Below are 17,618 nucleotides of genomic sequence, written 5' to 3'. Positions count from 1 at the left end.
CATAGCCTGGGCGCCTGCTGAGGAGGCTGGCACCTCCCGGCTCTAACTCAGGCTCTAACTTCAGAGCCTCGAAGGAGTGCCGTTGCTGCAAAATGTTTTCCATTTGGGTGTGCTCACGGGGATTACCCCAACATTTGGAGAGTACAGATTCTGTGGAACCGGCCTCCAGTACTGACTGGGTGAACTACAACACAGCAGGCCTTCCTGGGTGTAACAGCAGCAGATGTAGGGAGACAGGCTGCTGCTGGCTTGGCAGTGCCCAGCCCTTGTTCCTGTCTGTGGGGGGCAGAGACTGGTCACTTCATCTCCCCTGGCCTCTTGGCTCTCACCTCCTGGGCTACCTCTGGCGGTGCTCTGGCCAGCCTCTGCTGAAAAAGGCCCACATGAGCTGGAAGTGGGCTCTGCTCAGGAAGTAGCTGGCCCGCAGGCAGAGGAGGAATTGGGGAAGTAACGGGTACGTGGGCAGGTGGGGCATCTTCCTGCTCACTTGCACCTGGGCCTGCTGGTGTGGGTCTCATTGGTAGTTGTGTTAGCTAATGAGGTCTGACAGAAGTGAGTGCAATCTTGTCTGCAGAACACGTGAAAGGACCTTAGAGCCTTGGAAGGGGTTGTGGATGTCCACGCCCCATGGGCTGGGGTTGTTGTGCTACAAGGTGGGTGTGTGGTCCTAGAGGCAGAGGCTCACCCACTTGGTTCCCCTTCTCCCGGGTGATTTTTGCCGTGTGCCTGATGCTCTGGGATGCAGTGCAGAATCTTGTTTTTCGAGTCTGGGGTCCTAATATGGGGGCCCACTCCCCTTGTGTTCTTCATGTTTCCTAGGGAAGTGCCCCACCGGGTGGCACCACTATGAAGGCACGGCCAGCTGCTACCGTGTCTACCTGAGCGGGGAGAACTACTGGGATGCCTTGCAGACCTGCCAGCGTGTCAACGGCTCCCTCGCCACCTTCTCCACTGACCAGGAGCTGCGCTTTGTCCTGGCCCAGGAGTGGGACCAGCCTGAACGAAGCTTTGGTTGGAAGGACCAGCGCAAGTGAGCCCTGGGCTGGGGTCCTCATGGGCACATGGCTCCTGTCTCCCTGTGCAGGTGCTGCTGAGGCGAAGCCCTTGCCTGTGCCTTGAGAGGAGGGAGGGGCAGGCTGGGTGCTGCTGTCACTTTGTGGGACTGGGATTCCTTCTGTAGTGCCTGCTTGTGACATCCTCCCGGAAGCCTCAAGGTGGCACGTACCAGGTACCCAAGCAGACTGCCCTCCACCTGTGGCTCCTGACCTCAGGGCACTGTCCAAGGGGCAGCCAGCTACCACATCTAGCATTGGTCTGGGAGCTGAGCTGTGCTTGGGCCACTCCCAAAGCCAAGCAGCAGGGGCAGGGAGGGAGCAGTGTCAGCTCTCGCTGTGGCCTGTGAGCTCTCAGAGCCAGCCAGCACTCTTCACTGGGAGCACAGTGACCCAGCTGCAACTGGACTTGGGGACTCTGACCACAGGGCTGAGGGCTGCGCAGTAGGAAAGTCACTCCTAGCTCATAAGTTGTTGTCCCCCCGCCCACCGGAGCAAACGCCTGTGGTCCAGTGGAGAAGCCAGACCCTCCCCCACCCTGCCCTGTCTCCTGGGGCTGGAGAGCTGCTGCTTGTGGCCACCTGCCTGGTCCAGCTGGAATTGAGGGGAAACCATGAGCAGGGTCTTGACCCACACACCAGAGTTCATTCTCCATGCTCCTTTTTTTTTTTTTTAAGTGATGCTATTGTTTTTATTTTATTAAAATATTTATTTATTTTTGTAAGTCAGATATACAGAGAGGAGGAGAGTCAGAGAGGAAGATCTTCCATCTGATGATTCACTCACCATGTGGCCCACAATGGCTGGAGCTGAGCCGATCCGAAGCCAAGAACTAAGAGCCTCTTCCGGGTCGGCTACGCAGATGCAGGGTCCCAGGCTTTGGACCATCCTTGACTGCTTTCCCAGACCACAGACCGGGAGCTGGATGGAAAGCGGGGCCCATATGAGATCTCAGCACATGTAAGGCGAGAACTTTGACCACTAGGCTACCGCGCTGGGGCCCATGCTCTTTTTTTAACTGAGGTGTGATTCCTGTCCCACAGGATTCAGCTCTGCAGAGTATACATTTCTGTGATTTCAGAACAGTTTTGGCAGGAGTTACTCCAGATAAAGCCTTTGACCTGGGGGTTCATTGAAAACTAGTTTTCGTTTTGTTTTAAGATTTATTTAGTTTTCCTGGGAAGTCAGATATACAGAGTGAAGGAGAGACAAAGATCTTCCATGCACTGGTTCACTCCCCATGTAGTCACAACGGTGGGAGCTGAGCCGATCTGAAGCCAGGAGCTTCTTCCAGGTCTCCGATGCAGGAACAGGGCCCCAAGGCCTTGGGCCGTCCTCGACTGCTTTCCCACGCCACAAGCAGGGAGGTGGATAGGAAGCAGAGCAGCTGGGATTCGAACTGGCTCCCATATGGGATGCCAGGCATGCAACGTGAGGACTTTAGCCACTAGGCTACTGTGCCAGACCCCCAGTGAAAAATATTTTAAAAATTTCATTTTCTATAGACTTTTATAAAAATCGGTAATTTATTTGGAAGACAGAGTGGGAGAGAGAGAGAAGAGATAGGAAAGAGAGAGATATCTTTCATTTACTGGTTCACCACCCAAATGCAGTCTTGTAGTAGCCAGGGCTAGGTCATGCTGAAGCCAGGACCAAGAACTCAATCCGGTTTCCTAGGCGGCTGGCAGGGAGACCAGTGGCAGAGGCACTGTACCGATGCTAGTGCCAGTCAGCAGTAGGAAGCTGGCCTGGAGTTGCAGCAAGGGCTCAAACCCAGGCCTTCTCCTGTAGGATGTGGGTACCTTCAATGGCTGGCTGGTTCAACCGGTGGTGCCATATTGTGCCCCCTAGTGTTTGGACTTTGAGTGCATCTTTGAAGTGTCAGTCAAGGGCAGGGATTTAGCCGAGTGGTTAAAGTGCCTATTAGTATGGCTGCATCCTGTATCAGGTGCCTGGGTTTGAATTCCAGCTCACTGTGTACCTGATGATGGCAGCTTCCTTCTGATGCCCCTCCTAGTTGAAGCGCTTGCGTTCCTGCTGCCCACATGGGAGACCTGGCCCAAGTCCCGAGGGACTGGCTGTGTCTGGCTGTTGCAGGCATCTGGGCCATGAAGCAGCAGTCAGGGGATCTCTGTGTGTCTGTTTGCCTGTGGGTAAATAAGATGGCCATCATTCGCATTCTAGAGGGGTGCGGTCTAGAGCTCAGCATGACTGTTGAAGTCTGTCTCTGTCCCCTGCAGGCTATGGGTGGGTTACCAGTACGTCATCACTGGCCGGAACCGCTCCTTAGGTCGCTGGGAGGTGGCGTTCAAAGGTAAGCCTCTGTGGTCGTTGACTTTGGAAGTGGGGGACATTGCGGGGGCTTCTCCCTTTTCGCCCTTGTTCTGCTACCTTGCAAGGAGAGTTCCCAGAGGCCGCCGTGTGGGGCTGAGCCCTTCCTGGAGCCTTCGGTTGCTTCTGGATCTGGTTAGATTCCTAGACTGCTCGCCTGTTGCATGAATTGGGACTCTGGGAACTTACTTTCTAGGACAGACAAGGTCGAAATTGGAGTTTGAAATTTAGAGGAGGCAGGGAGAACTTGGGAATGTGAACAGGGCTGTGCGAGTGTGCTTTTGTGCTTGTCTGGGTGTGTATGTGAGTGTGTGCATGAATGCGCGTGTGTCCGTGTGAGTGCATGACTGTGCAGTGCACATGTGTGTAAGAGTGTGCGCCTGTGGTTTCGATAATCTTCTGAAGTGCTTGGAAACACCCAGGAGGCCGAGCTCCTATTTCCTGCCCCATGGCCATGACAATGGCGAGTCTCATGCAGGCACCCAGGCCCATGTTCTTTCCACTTGCCATCCACACTGTGTGCGTACCCTGTCACTTCTCAAGCCCTGCCTCTTGTGCCTCTGGCTAGAGCTCAGGAAGTCCTGAGTGTGCTGTGGTGGGGCTGGTGGGGAGAGCAGCGGGGCCTCCTGGCAGCGATTTGAGGTGAGTCCATGAGATGCTGTAGTCCAGGCCCAGTGCCCCACCCTAGGAGACGGTGCTGTACTGGCCTCTCTTGCTGTTGTTAAAGAGTGGATACGGGAGGTGGAGCCTGGGGGCCGGGGGACCCTCCTTCCTGGCACAGGCAGGGCCCCATAGGTACCTCATTGGGATGTGAGGGGTGAGTAAAGTCTAGAAGATTGAATAGACATCGGTGCTGGCAACCGTGGCTGGCATGGAACCCATTTGTACACTTGGGGCTTGTCCCACAGCCAAAGAGAGCTCCTGGCCACAGCAGGGCAGTGTAGGGCCGGCGCTCTGTGGGCAGCTTGTGCCTGCTTAGACTGGGGAGTCCTGTTGCAGGATCTGAGGAGTGGTCACACACCTGGCTGGATGAGGGTCTGTGCTACAAAATACATGGCCTAGGCTCTCGACCAGGTCTGTGCTCCGAGTGTCTGTGGAGTCAAGTGAAAGGAGCACAGAACCGACTAGAGCCTATAGCCCTGACGGCTTTGGAACCCACTGCCCAGGTGGTCGGGGGTGACAAGCGAGGTTTTGAACATGGATTTGCAATAGGGTTGGGCTTGTGGGTCATCTTCCCAGGTGTTTTTGGAGAGGTGTGTAACTGTGTGCAGGAGGAGTTTGTATGTGTGAGGGTGTTGGACTCCACACAGCAAGGTGTAGGCAGGAGTTGAAGCTGCTTGGGGAATGCATTTTTACTGTTTTCTCTGCCGTTGTGTGTGTTTCCATGCCAGAAAAATATAAGCAGTTTCCTGCTAAGAAAACATGCACAAAAGGGAAGGTCAGCAGTGCACAGGGCGTGGTGGGGCTGGTCCTTCCACCTGCAGCTGTGTGGCTGAGTGCTGAGCCGACACAGGGATGTGTTGAGTCTGTGCAGGTGACCTGGGTAAAAGGATTCAGAAAGCACTGGCAGGTGGGTGAACCTTCCTCCAAAATGATGCCAGACCCCAGACCAGTAGTCAGAGGGCAGTGACAGGGCCCCTCGGAGGCAGGCGCTTAAATACTGCTTTTGTCTACCTCCTGCCCCATTTTGTTTTCTGTTTTCTATTTTTTTCTATTTTTCTTTTTGGTATGTCTTGTGGCTTTTCACAATGCTGCATGCATATTATACTTAGCATAACCTGCAGTTTGTGGTGGATGGGGTTAAAAGATGTGTACTTCACTGTAGTGTTTTTTTTTTTTTTTTTTTAATCTGCATGTCTAGTCTCCCATCATCTACCCAAGCCTGGACACCTACTCAGGAATCAAGACTCTTGCTGGTTTGATAGCACTTGGGTGCTGTTGTGCCCTTGAACCTGGGAGCTATTGCACCAGAGGACATGGGGCCAGCAGTAAGGTTGGGAAAGTACTGGTTCTTATCCAGAGCTGTGGCTGGCTGTTCTGCTGCTGACCCTCGGGCTGCCCGTCATGGCTAACGACACATCTATGTCAGCTTATTTGGAAGGGTGAAAAAGGGCACATATACTGTTTAATGTGCCTGTGTGTTGGGTAACTTATTCAACAAGTAGTTTGTTCACTGTGCTTTCTCCTGTACCCTTCCTGGCCTCGAGTGTGCACACATTGGTTGAGTGAGACTGAGCAGGGTGTAATTGGGAAGGACCTGTCCTCCTGCCCTGGTACTATTTCTGAGGAAGCATGTGACCCCACTGTAGGACCCCTGACAGTTCAGTGAGCAGATGAACTGTGGTCTGGGACCCTAGCACCTAAAGGCCTCTGTCAGCAGCCAGGGAGGGGCTGCCGAGGCCTGTCAGCCACTGCAGGATGTGGTGCAGAGAGCCTGCCCGGCCGGCTGTATTCCTAGAGCTGAGACGGCCCCCGGATGGGAGTGCCTCAGTGGCTCTATTGGGGTGTCCAAAGGGCCCAGTACAGGGTTGTTCTGTGGGTAGCAACATAGGAAAGGGGGAGGGGCCTGTGTGGGCTCAGAAAAGTGAGTGGGGTCCCCTTGATGTAGGAGCAGTGGTGTCTGGGGTGGGGATTATGAGGGGAGAGTCTGTCAAGATGTGGGAGCTGGGGACAATGTGCAAGTGTCCACCCTCTCCCTGCTGCCAGAGGGTGCTGCTGTCCCGTGCCCTGCCCTTCACGCCTCTTTTCTCACAATCAGATCTCATCCAGCTCATGATTCCTTCCTTCCCTCCTTACCCTTGCCCCCTCGCCCCTAGAGCTCACTTCCAGGGCAGGCTGCCCTTGGCTGACCTTGGGGAAACTGGCAGTGGTCTGGAATGAGCAAGGCGTGCCCACCGTAGCAGCCACCAGCTGGCACCCTGGAATCACGTCTCCAGCAGCCTCCTGGGCAGATCTGTTGCATCCCTGTTTGCTGCCAGGAGGGGGTGTTGTTACTCTTTCCTGGAGCCAGCCTCCAAGTCCCCCCAGACCAGCTTTGTGGTTACCTGAGTCACCCCTGCCTTGGCACTGCCTGTGGCAGGCACCATGCACAGCAGCCTGCCCTGAGAAGTCGCCTGTGCTCTGGTCCCTGACTGCATGCGTGCCAAGGAGCTCAGGGCTGGCACCCACCTTAGTGTTAAAGATTTCATTTTTTTTTTTTTAAGTTGGGAGGATCTTGTTCCTCATTGAGCCCATGAGAACAGAAGACAAATGGTGAAAAAAGCAGGTTTCAAGAGGGGGAAGGGGCTACTCTGGTGAAGGGGGCTCTGGAATCACTGGGAATCCAAAGGGTCTGGTGGAATCGCTGGGAAGCAGGGGGCTCGGAGCCAGGGCAGTGCACTGTGCAGGGCGCTGGGGGCGCCACCTGCATGGGAGCTGTGAAGACGAGTCCCACAGAGGGTTCTAGAGAGCTGGCCTGCCTGCTGTGGACACGCAGACCAGACAGGCTGGCTGCTGGAACCCTGGTATCCCTGGTGGCCATGCCAGCCTGAGGGGGACAGACCCTGCAGGCCTTGATACGTCCTGCACTGGCTGGGGAGCTATAGAATGAGGCTCCTGCTCACTGGCCTTTGCAAACTGAACAGTGTACTTGGTGTGGGTGTCTTGTTAAAGCAGTGAGCTGTGTTGTGTGTGAATGGAGTGGGAGTGTGATGTGTTCGCAAGTTGTTCTGCTTTCTGTGGGGGTTGCACCATGTTTCCAGTGACCCAGGTCAGGTTAGCCTCAGAGTACTGCAGACTCAGCTGCTGACGCTGTGTTTTCATGGCCACCCCACTTCTGTCCCCCCGCAAGGGTCCTCGGAGGTGGTCATGCCGCCAGACTCCATCTTGTCCTCGGCCCAGTCTGAGAGCGACGGTGTGTTCTGCGCCCAGCTCCAGTGCTTCCACTTCCCCATCCTGCGGCACCATGACCTCCACAGCTGGCACGCCGAGAGCTGCTACGAGAAGTCCTCATTTCTGTGCAAGAGAAGTAAGTCCCTTTGACTAGGCCTTCTCTGCCCTGAGGCAGCCCGCCCAGCTGGCCCATGGGCTGCTCTGTGGCCCAGGCAGCATCTCTGATCCGGCTGCTCTTCCCCTCCTTGTAGAGATGGTAATTCCTGCCCTGCCTGCTTCAATGTTGCTAGGAGATTTGGTGGCAGTGTTAACCAAGGACCTGCCAGGTCTCTGGAGAACCAAGTCCCTTGGGCCCGTCTTGGCTCTCACTGGGCCCTTCTGCCAGGGTTATGTATTTTTTCCTCGAACTCCGTGCTGAGGCTTTCTTGAGCTTGGAGTGGGTGATGCTCCTGGTGTGGCTGTGAGGGAGGCTAGGACCTCCCACTGCTGCACTGTCTGCCTGGGTGGGCACTGGGATGGGGCTCGGTAGCCACTGCAGGAGTCTGGGTCCAGCTGACACCCTGGGTGCCATCAGTCCCTGCCCTGTAGATGTGTGTGCCAGGACTGTGCTAGACTCCAGGCCGAGCTGGGCACTCTGTCCAGCCTTGCCGTGCCACACTGGCCCTGCCGAGGCTCTGGGCAGCCAGCGTTGTGACTTCCTCTCTCTCTTTCTTGATACCTTTGTTTTGGTCCCAATACTTAACTCTTGGGCCCTTTTCTGTTAAATTTTGGGATGAGTTTGATCAGCAACTTTGTTATGATTTTTAGTTTGTGAACTTTCCTAACTTCTTGATTTTCACTTGGTTGTTCTTCAAGTCTCTAACTCTTTCTTAACATTTCCAGCTAATGTATACCTTTCTGACTAATTTATCCAGAGCAGTGTTGATTAGAAGGGTGGTGATGGGCATTGTGATGTCGGTGTCAGCCTTAAATAGATTGCCTCTTGAGGACTTTGGAACATGTTTTTGTGTGGCTAGGGAAGTCGCTTCCCATGCCTAGTTGGCTGGAACTACTCGTATAAGCAAAATACTGATTTCTATTAAGTGTTTTTTCTGCATCTTTTGAAGTTTTGCAGTTTTTCTTATCTTTATGTCGGTATATTTCTTACTTTGTGTTAATAGGTTTTCTAGTGTTAAACAGTGTATTATGAATTAAACTGGATTTGGCTAATGGAATGACGCTAAAGTTGGCGAATGGGGCAGGCTTGATCCAGTCGGTTAGGGCTTCTGAAGGTGGGGTTTTGAGGAGTGCTTAGATTAGATTGGGCTGCTCACGTGGCAGACTTACAGGGTGGAGTGGGGAGAAAGGGCATGCCTGCTGTGTTGCCTGCCTGGCCCTGTATACCTAGTGTCTTTCAAACCTCTTTCAAACGCCAGGCCAGTGGGACGTGCTGGCTCTTGGACTGTGTGCCTCCAAACCGCACGCCTTAACAGCCCTCAGCCTCCCTCTGGGCTCTCAGGTGCCCTAAAAGCTGCCTAGCTCACTGCCTTCAGGGGCTCGTGTGTACTCTGCTGCAGGATTTCTCTTGCTGAGTGTCTGTCGTTCTGCTAAGGAGCGATCTTGGCTTGTTAGCATTTCCTGTCTGTCCCTGCCTGATCTCATTTTCCTGTCACATTGATGTTTGTTTTGTGAAGGGAGTTAGGAAACTTTTTCTTGCACTGTTCTGTGTCTTTGTGTACCTTGTGGAGCCATGTGGGCTAGGGACAAAGAGCCTTCTGTAACCTGCTGTGGGCCTAATTTTAGACCTGGGGAGAAGCTGCAGTGGTGGTTCAGGGAGCTCTCTCCTGCGGGCCTTAGCGCAGACACAGCTGCTCCTGTCCACCACGGTGGCTTTTCTTATTCACTCTTCCTGTGTGTGCTTTTTGGAATTGTTTGGAAAGTGTGGACCTTTAACCCTGTAGATTTCAGAATGTGTTTCCTAAGAATGAGACAGTCTCTTAAACCACAGTACCTTGCGTGGGTACAGAACCGTGTCCTATACTTTATCTTAGCCAAAAGGCTGAAAAGGCAGCAGAACCATATTCTTTAAAACACTTTTTTCCCTTGTTGGGAATCCTGTCCAGAATCATCCACTGCACCTGATGTTCCTCTCTGTGGAATCTCCTTCCTGTCTTCTGTCTTCAGATCACCTGCTTCTCTCCTTGTGGAGTCCAGTGTACAGAAGAGCCCATGGGAGGCATCCTCCGTCATTTTGCTGTGTCTCTCGCTTTCTAGGGTTTCTCTCCGACACCTTCTCACAGGTTCCGTTTCCCTACTGAATTTCCCACCTGGTCTTTTATGTTATCTCCTTTTTCCAAGAGTTGGTTTAAAGCATTCAGCATAGTGGTTTGAACTTCTTTGTGCTGTATGTCCTCAGTTTTGTGTCTGGTCCTAGTTTTGTGGAGCTCCTGGTGCTTGGAGTCTTGTGCTTCTTCCTACTTTTTTTTTTTTTTTTTAAGACATCTGACTGAATTCAGTGGTTTCGGCTCTTGAACGAGGCAATGCCTTCCTTCCACCGAGCTCTGGCTTCAGGGAGGGTTTGAAGCGCAGTGAGAGGTGTTGACGTGCAAGGGTTTGCAGACAGTTAGCCCTGCGGGTGACCTGTGCACCCCTGGCTTCTGTTCATTAACAACACTTTGGGGTGATGTTGGTTTGGTAGATGGTTTTTCTTTTCTTTCTTTTTTTTTTTTAATTTCAAAAATGATTTGAGGGGCACATTAGGACACAGACAGTCAGAACTCCATCCACTTGTTCGCTCCTCAAATGCTTACAATGGCAGACATTAGATCGGGCCAAGGCTGGAAGCCAGGAACTCTAGCAAGGTCTTCCACATGGGTGGCAGGGACCTAGCTCCTGGCACCACCACCTGCTGCTTCCCAGAATCAGTGTTGCCAGGAAGCTGGGTTAGCAGTCAGAGCAGGCCGTGGAGCCTGGCACTCCAGCATGGGATGCAGATGTCTGAACCCACTTCTGAACAACTGGGCTCATGCCAACTCTTAATGTTTTGCTTAATGTTTGCTCTCCTTTCTCTATGTCTCCCCTTTGGGCCCTGTCTAAGATGACAGACTTAGAGAGACAGACAGAGCAAGTGAGCTTCCATCTGCTAGTTCACTCCCCAGATGACCACAGGAACCAGGGCTTGTTCAGGCTGAAGCCAGGAGCCTGAAATTCCATCTGGTTCTCCCACATGGCTGCATAGGCTCAAGCACTCGGACCATCTTAATGTGCTTCCCCAGGTGCGTTAGGGAGCTGGATCAGAAATGAAGCGGCCTGGACATGGTGTGACACCTGAATGGAATGCCTGTGTTGAAGGCAACAGCCTAGCTCACAATGCCATGATGCTGGCCTTTCCACTGTGACTTTGACCTGGCACTTGTATGCATGCTGCTGATTAGGCTTCTGCCTGCAGTGGCACCGTGCCCTGCATTTCAGTTTCCGTGCTCCTCAGCTGGAGGTGGGTCTAGCACAAGGTCTTCTCACCATTGCCCCAGTGGCTCTGACTGGAGGCAGGCAAGCTTGATTGGAGGCCTTGGTGGGCCTTGAGTTGTAAATATAGGCATCAAATAGGGAAGCTGGCAGTGACTGCGCAGATCCCGAGCGCTGCAGAAAGTCCAGAGAAAATTGAATTAACAACTATATTTGTTTTGTGTGCAGATTGTTTTTATTTAGTTTTTAAAGATTAACTTTTTATTTGCAAGGCATAGCTATAGGAATGGGAGGAGGGGAGAGAGAAACAGAAATAAAATCTTCCATCTGTTGGCTCACCTCAGTGGCTATAATAGCCAGAGTTGGGCCTGTCTGAAGCTAGGAGTCAGGAACTTCCTCTAGGTTTCCATGGGGTACAGGGGCCCAAGCACTTGGGCTATCCTTCCCTGCTTTCCCCACTCATAAGCAGGGAGCTGGATTGGAGGTGGAGCAGTTGGGACTCGAACCAGTGATCAAATGGGATTCTGGTGCTGCAGGTAGAGGCTTAGTGTACTATGCCACTCCTTTGGCCCTCGCCATGTTTTTTTTGTTGTTGTTGTTTTGTTTTGTTTTGTTTTTAAGTCTGTGTACACAAAGGATCTTCAAAAGTTTACGGAAAATGCATATTATGAGAAAGTATGTGTTGGAGATGGGAGGAGCTCAGTTACTTGAGCTGCCGATGGTGCCTTCCAGAGTCTGCCTTGGTGGAAAGCTGGGGTCGGGCTGGAGCAGATGGCACTTGGGGTGTCATGTGAGTTTGAGTTTGGGTTACCCTGTTTCCAGCTCGGCTTGCCGCTCATGTGTCTCTGAGAGGCAGCAGGTGGTGGCTCGGCTGCTCGGGTCCCTGCCTGAGTGTGGGGGACCCGGGCGGAGTTCCTGGTCCCCCTGACTTGGGCTTGGCCCAGCCCCACCGTTTGCAGGCATCTGGGGAGTGATCCAGCAGATGGATGGAAGATCCCCCTCCTCATTTTCCTCTCCCTCTGTCTTCTTTCAGATAAGCATAAATAATACAAAAATTTTTTTATTTATCTTTATTAGGAAGTTGGACTTACAGAGAAAAGGTGAGGCAGAGAGGAAGATCTTCCATCCGATGATTCACTCCCTAAGTGGCCACAACGGCTAGAGCTTAGCTGATCTGAAGCCAGGAGCCTCCTCCAGGTCTTCCATGTGGGTGCAGAGTCCCAGGGCTTTAGGCCTTCCTCAACTGGTTTTCCAGGCCACAAGCAGGGCAGCAGAAGGGAAGCAGAGCAGCCGGGATACAAACTGGCACCTACATGGGATCCCAGTGTTGCAAGGCAAGAACTTCAGTCAGTAGGCTACCATGCTGGGCCCATGATTTTTTTTTGAAGATTTATTTTTTATTGCAAAGTCAGATATACGGAGAGGAGGAGAGACAGAGAGGAAGATCTTCCATCTGATGATTCACTCCCCAAGTGACCACAACGGCCGGTGCTGCACAGATTCAAAGCCAGGAGCCAGGAACTTCTTCGAGGTCTTCCATGCGGGTGTAGAGTCCCAAAGCATTGAGCCGTCCTTGACTGCTTTCCCAGGCCACAAGCAGGGAGCTGGATGGGAAGTGGAGCTGCTGGGATTAGAACTGGCACCCATACATGATCCTGCCGCGTTCAAGATGAGGCCTTGAGCCACTAGGCCACCACTCCAGGCCTATAAATATTTTTAAAAATAATAAAGGAAAGCATGCACTTATCGTGTAATTTAGAATTACTCTTTTTCACATGGGCTTAGTGGAAGAAACTTGCCGTGGCCGGTGTGGGAAAGGCTGTCTTCGTTTTGCCGAGGCGTATTTGCTGAATCAGTGATCGTGGCTGGTAGGAGCCCGCTGAGCGCCTGGACCCTCATGTACTGCCCCTGGCCTCTGTTCTGCTGCCGGGGTGGTGGCTGCCGCTCTCACTGGCCTGCCCTGTGGTCGCCAGGCCCACCCATTTGCAGGTCTTTGCCGAGCCTTTGGCCTTGCCATCTTAACTGAGATGTGCCAGCCTGGGGCATCTTCGGCCTTCGTTGACTTGAGATTGGCTGAGTTTCTGGCAGCTGTTGGTCCTTGTTCCTCAGTGAACCTGGGGGAGCAGGGGGTTTTCAGCTGCCATTTTGTGAATGTTGTTTCTGCTGCTCCCTCCCCTCTGTTGCTCCCATTTCCATGTGTTGGTTTTGGTGTTCCTCTTTCCTGTTGGAAGGCTGTGTTCATTTTTCTTCATTCTTTCCTGGATTGTAGCAGGAAACACTTTTTTGTGAGTGTCTTGCCTCTGGAGCTCCTGACCACACAGGTGACACCGAGTTGACCCCAGTGGAACACAAGCTCGTGATTGTGACGTTGCTGCTGTCTTTGACTGCATGTCACCTCCCATTTGGAAACAAACACCTCCTTTATTCCTATACTGAGCCCATGCGGCTTGGTCGACTGCCTCTCTCTGGCCCCTTTTCCATGTGTCTGTACTCTCCCTCTGCCCCTAGCTGCATCCTCTGTCCGTGGCTCTTCCTCTAACTGCTTGGTGCCAACCCAGTTGTGCCCTGACCTTACCCTGTGTGTCTCGAGGCACCCCTTCCCCAGGCAGAGCCAGTGGCTCATTTGGAAACTCCTTTTGCCCTTTGTCAGCTGAAAATGGTGTTGAGGGGACCTCAGAAGTAAACTAACTGCTTAGCTTTCTTGCAAGCAGACACTGCGGGGAGCTTGGGCCCGGTGTCTGGCAGTCTTTGCTCTCGCAGACTGCGTTGCTCTGTCCTGGCAGGGTGCTGTAGGGCCCACTGTTGGACACCCACCCCGTGCATGGGGCCAGGCCTCAGAGTTCCGCTGTGGGAGCATGTGGGTACCATCTCCCTGCCTTCTCTGCGGCCCTGTTTGTCCCCCACGCTCAGATGGTGGGACCTTGGCTCCTCCTGCTGGGAACACATCCCTCTCTGTGCATGTGCCCCTGCAGGTCAGACGTGTGTGGACATCAAGGACAATGTGGTGGACGAAGGCTTCTATTTCACCCCCAAGGGGGATGACCCATGCCTGAGCTGCACCTGCCACAGAGGCGAGCCTGAGATGTGCGTGGCTGCCCTCTGCGAGCGGCCCCAGGGCTGCCAGCAGTACCGCAAGGACCCCAAGGAGTGCTGCAAGTTCATGTGTCTGGACCCAGGTGAGACTTCGCTTGGTGCTGTGTGAGCCAGCCTCCGTGCTCAGGGCCAAAGCCCTGTGTCCCTTTGCCTCCTTGGTGTGACTTACAGTCATCTATGTAAAGAGAGAGAGACAGAGAGGCACGAGTGACAGAGGTCTTCCATCTGCTGCGTCACTTCCCATATGTCCACAGCAACTAAAGCCAGCAGCCAGGAGCCAGGAGCTCTATCCGAGTCTTCCATAGGGATGACAGGGACCAAAGCATTTGGAGCATCATCTGCTGCCTTCGAGGGTACACAGTAGTAGGAAGCTGGATGGGAGTAGAGGTAGGGCTGCTCAAGGCACTCTGATATGGGGCTTGGGCGGCCCAGGCAGCAGCTTCACACCCTGCACCACAACACCCACTTCTCTCTCCAGAGCCGATTTCAGAGTGCTGTCCCTGACTTTGATGTGATGATGATGGGAAAGCTAATGACAGTTTTCCTTACAGTTGCCAGATTTTGCTGCTAGGCTTTCTAAGAAAAAAGACTTAAGATAGGGCCTGGCACAGTGGGCTAGTGAGTAAATCCTCACCTTGCATGTGCCAGGATCCCCTATGGTGCCAGTTTGTGTCCTGGCTGCCCCACTTTCCATCTGTTGCTTATGGCCTGAGAAGGCAGTAGGCCAGAGTCTTGGGTCCCTGCACCCACGTGCGAGACCTGGAAGAAGCTCCTGGCTCCTGGCTTTGGATCTGCTCGGCTTCGGCTATTATGGCCACTTGAGCGGTGAGCAGGCGGATGGAAGATCTTTCTTTCTGTGAGTTTGACTTTCCAATAAAAAAGAAATGTCTTCAACTAAAGAAAAGAAAAAGACTAAGACTACTCCCAGTTTCCAGGTCAGAGTCCTGCCAGCTCAGTAGTGCTTTAATCTGGGTGCTGGCCTGGATTCTGGCCCCCTTCTGTCTATTTGCAGAGCAGAGAGCAGCTGGGCCCCTGCTTGCTCTGACTGCTCTGCGTGACTTTGTCACACTGCATAGCAATGCTTCTGGCAGCTCTGTCAGTTCAAGAGAATGAGTCTGTTTCTTGTGTGCCAGGCAGACCTATGCAGCAAGGGGCCTGTGGGAGCCCTGGGCTTGGGGATCCTGTAGAACAGCAGTTTGTGGGGGGGCTGGGAGTCCCATGGAAGAATGGCTGGAGCTGGGGTGTGTGGCAGCAGCATTTAGGATGTCCTCTGGGGGATTGTTGGAGGCCTGCTCTGGTGGGACGACGGAGCCATCCTCCAGAGGCTGTCTGAGGCTGGGCAGCAGGGGGTGTGCTAATGGGGCACTAGAATTGACGTGGAGTGGCAAGAGTGGAGGAGTTAGGGACATAGAGCCAGAGAGGAGTGAAGGTGGAACTCCGGCCTCCCCATGTCCAGGCTGAGTTCACACAGTGCTTGTTGATTTCCGAAATCGCTACCATATCACTCCAAACTCATTTCCCTCTGAGTAGGTCAGAGCCTGTCTTACCACCCCTGTGGCTTGGATTCCCAGTCCTGCCTGGCCACTCTGTACACAAGGGTGCCCTCTCTGTGGACTCAGCTGCTTAGCCGGATGCTGCTCCCATCCCTGCCCTGGTCCTGCTGGGAACTGCTTCTCTGAGTTCCTGACTCTCCCAGGGCCCCACTCAAGGACCAGTGTGCTGCCACTGAAACTAGAAGGTGCTGGGAGCAGGATCTCAGGAGGGGGCCATCCCTGGGTTCTCTTCTACAAGGCCAGGGTTTCTGCTTGTGCCACCTCAACTGGCATGGCAGTCAAGGTCAGAGCCAGCATGGTCCATTTTGAGCACTGCCAGCAGGCTTCTGATCGGCCCTGGCCTCTGCCCACTCCATGCCATGCACCTCCAACTGCTGACCTCCAAAAGAGTGCAAGCTCAGAGGTGAGGGAAGGGCTAAGGAAGGTGTCTTAGTCAAGTTGCATTGCCTGGAAAACAGATTTACCCAGGGCTGCCCAGCCCCATCTGCCTCAGTGGGGCTGTGGAGTGTCTTTTTTTTTTTTTTTTTTTTTTAAGATTTATTTATTTTTATTACAAAGTCAGTGGCAGTCAGGCTGTCTTCGCAGTCACTGTTTGGATTCTAGAGTGACAGTGACTAGGGCAAGGGGCAACCTGGGGAGGAGGCTGTGACCTTCACTGTGCCAGGCACACTGGCAGGGTTGGGCAAAGGGAACCTGGGCATGGGCTCTCTTCATCTGTTCTCACAGATGGCAACAGCTTGTTCGACTCCATGGCCAGTGGGATGCGCCTGGTTGTCAGCTGCATCTCCTCCTTCCTCATCCTCTCGCTGCTGCTTTTCATGGTTCATCGGCTGCGCCAGAGGCGTCGGGAGCGCATCGAGTCCCTGATTGGAGCAAATTGTGAGTGCCCCTGGCCACAGGTCAGACAAGAAGGAGCAATGGGCCCCTGCATTATCAGTGTGGGAGTGCCGAGGCATCCTACCAGCCACGTACATCACTGGCAGGAATTGTGCAGAGCTTTAGGGAGAGAGGGCTCCCATCTCACAGTAGGAGGAGCGGCCCCATGCGTGCATGGAGGTGGTGGTGTCACCTTCCCTGATGGCTGCCCTCCAGAGACCCCTGGGGCCATTAGGTGACTCAGGGCAAGCAGTGCCCCTCCCTGATCTGTGCTTTTCAGCTGTGCCCCATGCTCCCTGCTGGGACCACCCCTCATGTCCGTGGGCACCCTGTCCCAGCACAGGCCTGTGTGCCGGTGGAGATGAGCTGGGGCGACTTTGCTCCCTGGGCCTGAAGACTCAGTGTCGCTGTTGTCCTGGTCCCTGTGGGCTGGGGCATTCTGACCCTGCTTATTCTCCCCGAGCTATAAGGTAGAGAACCCATTGCTTCTGTGGGTGGAGATTCAGGCCACCAGGCTAACAGGTTAAATATGGCCTCAGGGCAGGGAGAGGGCTTGTAGGGCCCCGGCTGCCCCCTCTGTGACATGATGTCCTGTCTCTCTCTTTGGCTCAGTGCACCACTTCAACCTCGGCCGGAGGATCCCTGGTTTTGATTACGGCCCCGATGGGCTGGGCACGGGCCTTACCCCGCTGCACCTTTCTGATGACGGAGAAGGCGGGACGTTCCACTTCCACGACCCTCCGCCTCCCTACACGGCTTACAAGTACCCAGACATCGACCAGCCAGATGACCCGCCACCACCCTACGAGGCCTCCATTAATCCGGACAGTGTTTTCTACGACCCTGCAGGTGCCCATCAGCCCTGGAGAGGGAACCCTCTGCTCCCTCTGGCTCATGTGGTCCTCTCCAGGTTCCTTTCAGGCCCCTTTCCAGAAGGTACCCTGGGCACCTGCCCTGGCTGCCCTTGGCTGGATCTGTGCAGAAGGCTCTGGGGAGACCTGGGAACCTTTGCTCCTAGTCCCTCCTTTGAGCACCCTCAGGAGCCCCTCAGCTGCACTCTGGAGGCTAAGGGAGACACAGGCCGTTGTGCCTACAGGGACAGGACCCAGATCCTGGAGCCCGACAGGTGGCTGCAGAGACACACGCATGAGCTTAGTTGGGGCCTTATAACAGTGAAAGGAGCTCAGCTCCTCTGGCCACTCCTGCCATCTGGCTGGCCTTGGTCCTGTTCATTGTGCCAGATTCCACCCTATTCCCTCGTATCCCTCTAACTCAGACCCCTGCACAACTACCCAAGCAGTGGTGTGCACGACAGCCAGGTGGCTGGCACAGGGGCCCACCAAAGGCCTCCTCACCTTGTGCTGAAGGAGGCAGCATTGGGTCAGGCACTGTGCCCAGC

At 53.9% G+C, this 17,618-nt stretch overlaps 1 protein-coding gene across 4 annotated transcripts in view; it reads left to right on the top strand.

Annotated features, from left to right (window-relative positions):
• DGCR2 (DiGeorge syndrome critical region gene 2) overlaps positions 1 to 17,618 on the top strand; it is a 41,613-nt gene that overhangs the window by 21,574 nt on the left and 2,421 nt on the right. For 2 of the 4 annotated variants that reach the window (XM_041003514.1, XM_041003512.1), the window contains 6 exons: positions 820 to 1,030; positions 3,293 to 3,366; positions 7,213 to 7,389; positions 13,670 to 13,873; positions 16,070 to 16,222; positions 16,832 to 17,068. In XM_041003514.1, coding sequence (XP_040859448.1) covers positions 820 to 1,030; positions 3,293 to 3,366; positions 7,213 to 7,389; positions 13,670 to 13,873; positions 16,070 to 16,222; positions 16,832 to 17,068 — 1,056 coding nt within the window. Of the gene's footprint in view, positions 1 to 810; positions 1,031 to 3,292; positions 3,367 to 7,212; positions 7,390 to 13,669; positions 13,874 to 16,069; positions 16,223 to 16,831; positions 17,069 to 17,618 lie in introns of all 4 variants that reach the window. The other 2 variants (XM_041003513.1, XM_041003511.1) reach the window with 1 other exon arrangement.

Source organism: Ochotona curzoniae, unplaced genomic scaffold (genome assembly GCF_017591425.1).
Source record: "Ochotona curzoniae isolate NIBS_2020 unplaced genomic scaffold, NIBS_Ocur_1.0 scaffold_274, whole genome shotgun sequence".
Taxonomy (NCBI): domain Eukaryota; kingdom Metazoa; phylum Chordata; class Mammalia; order Lagomorpha; family Ochotonidae; genus Ochotona; species Ochotona curzoniae.
This window is presented reverse-complemented; position numbering and strand designations above follow the sequence as displayed.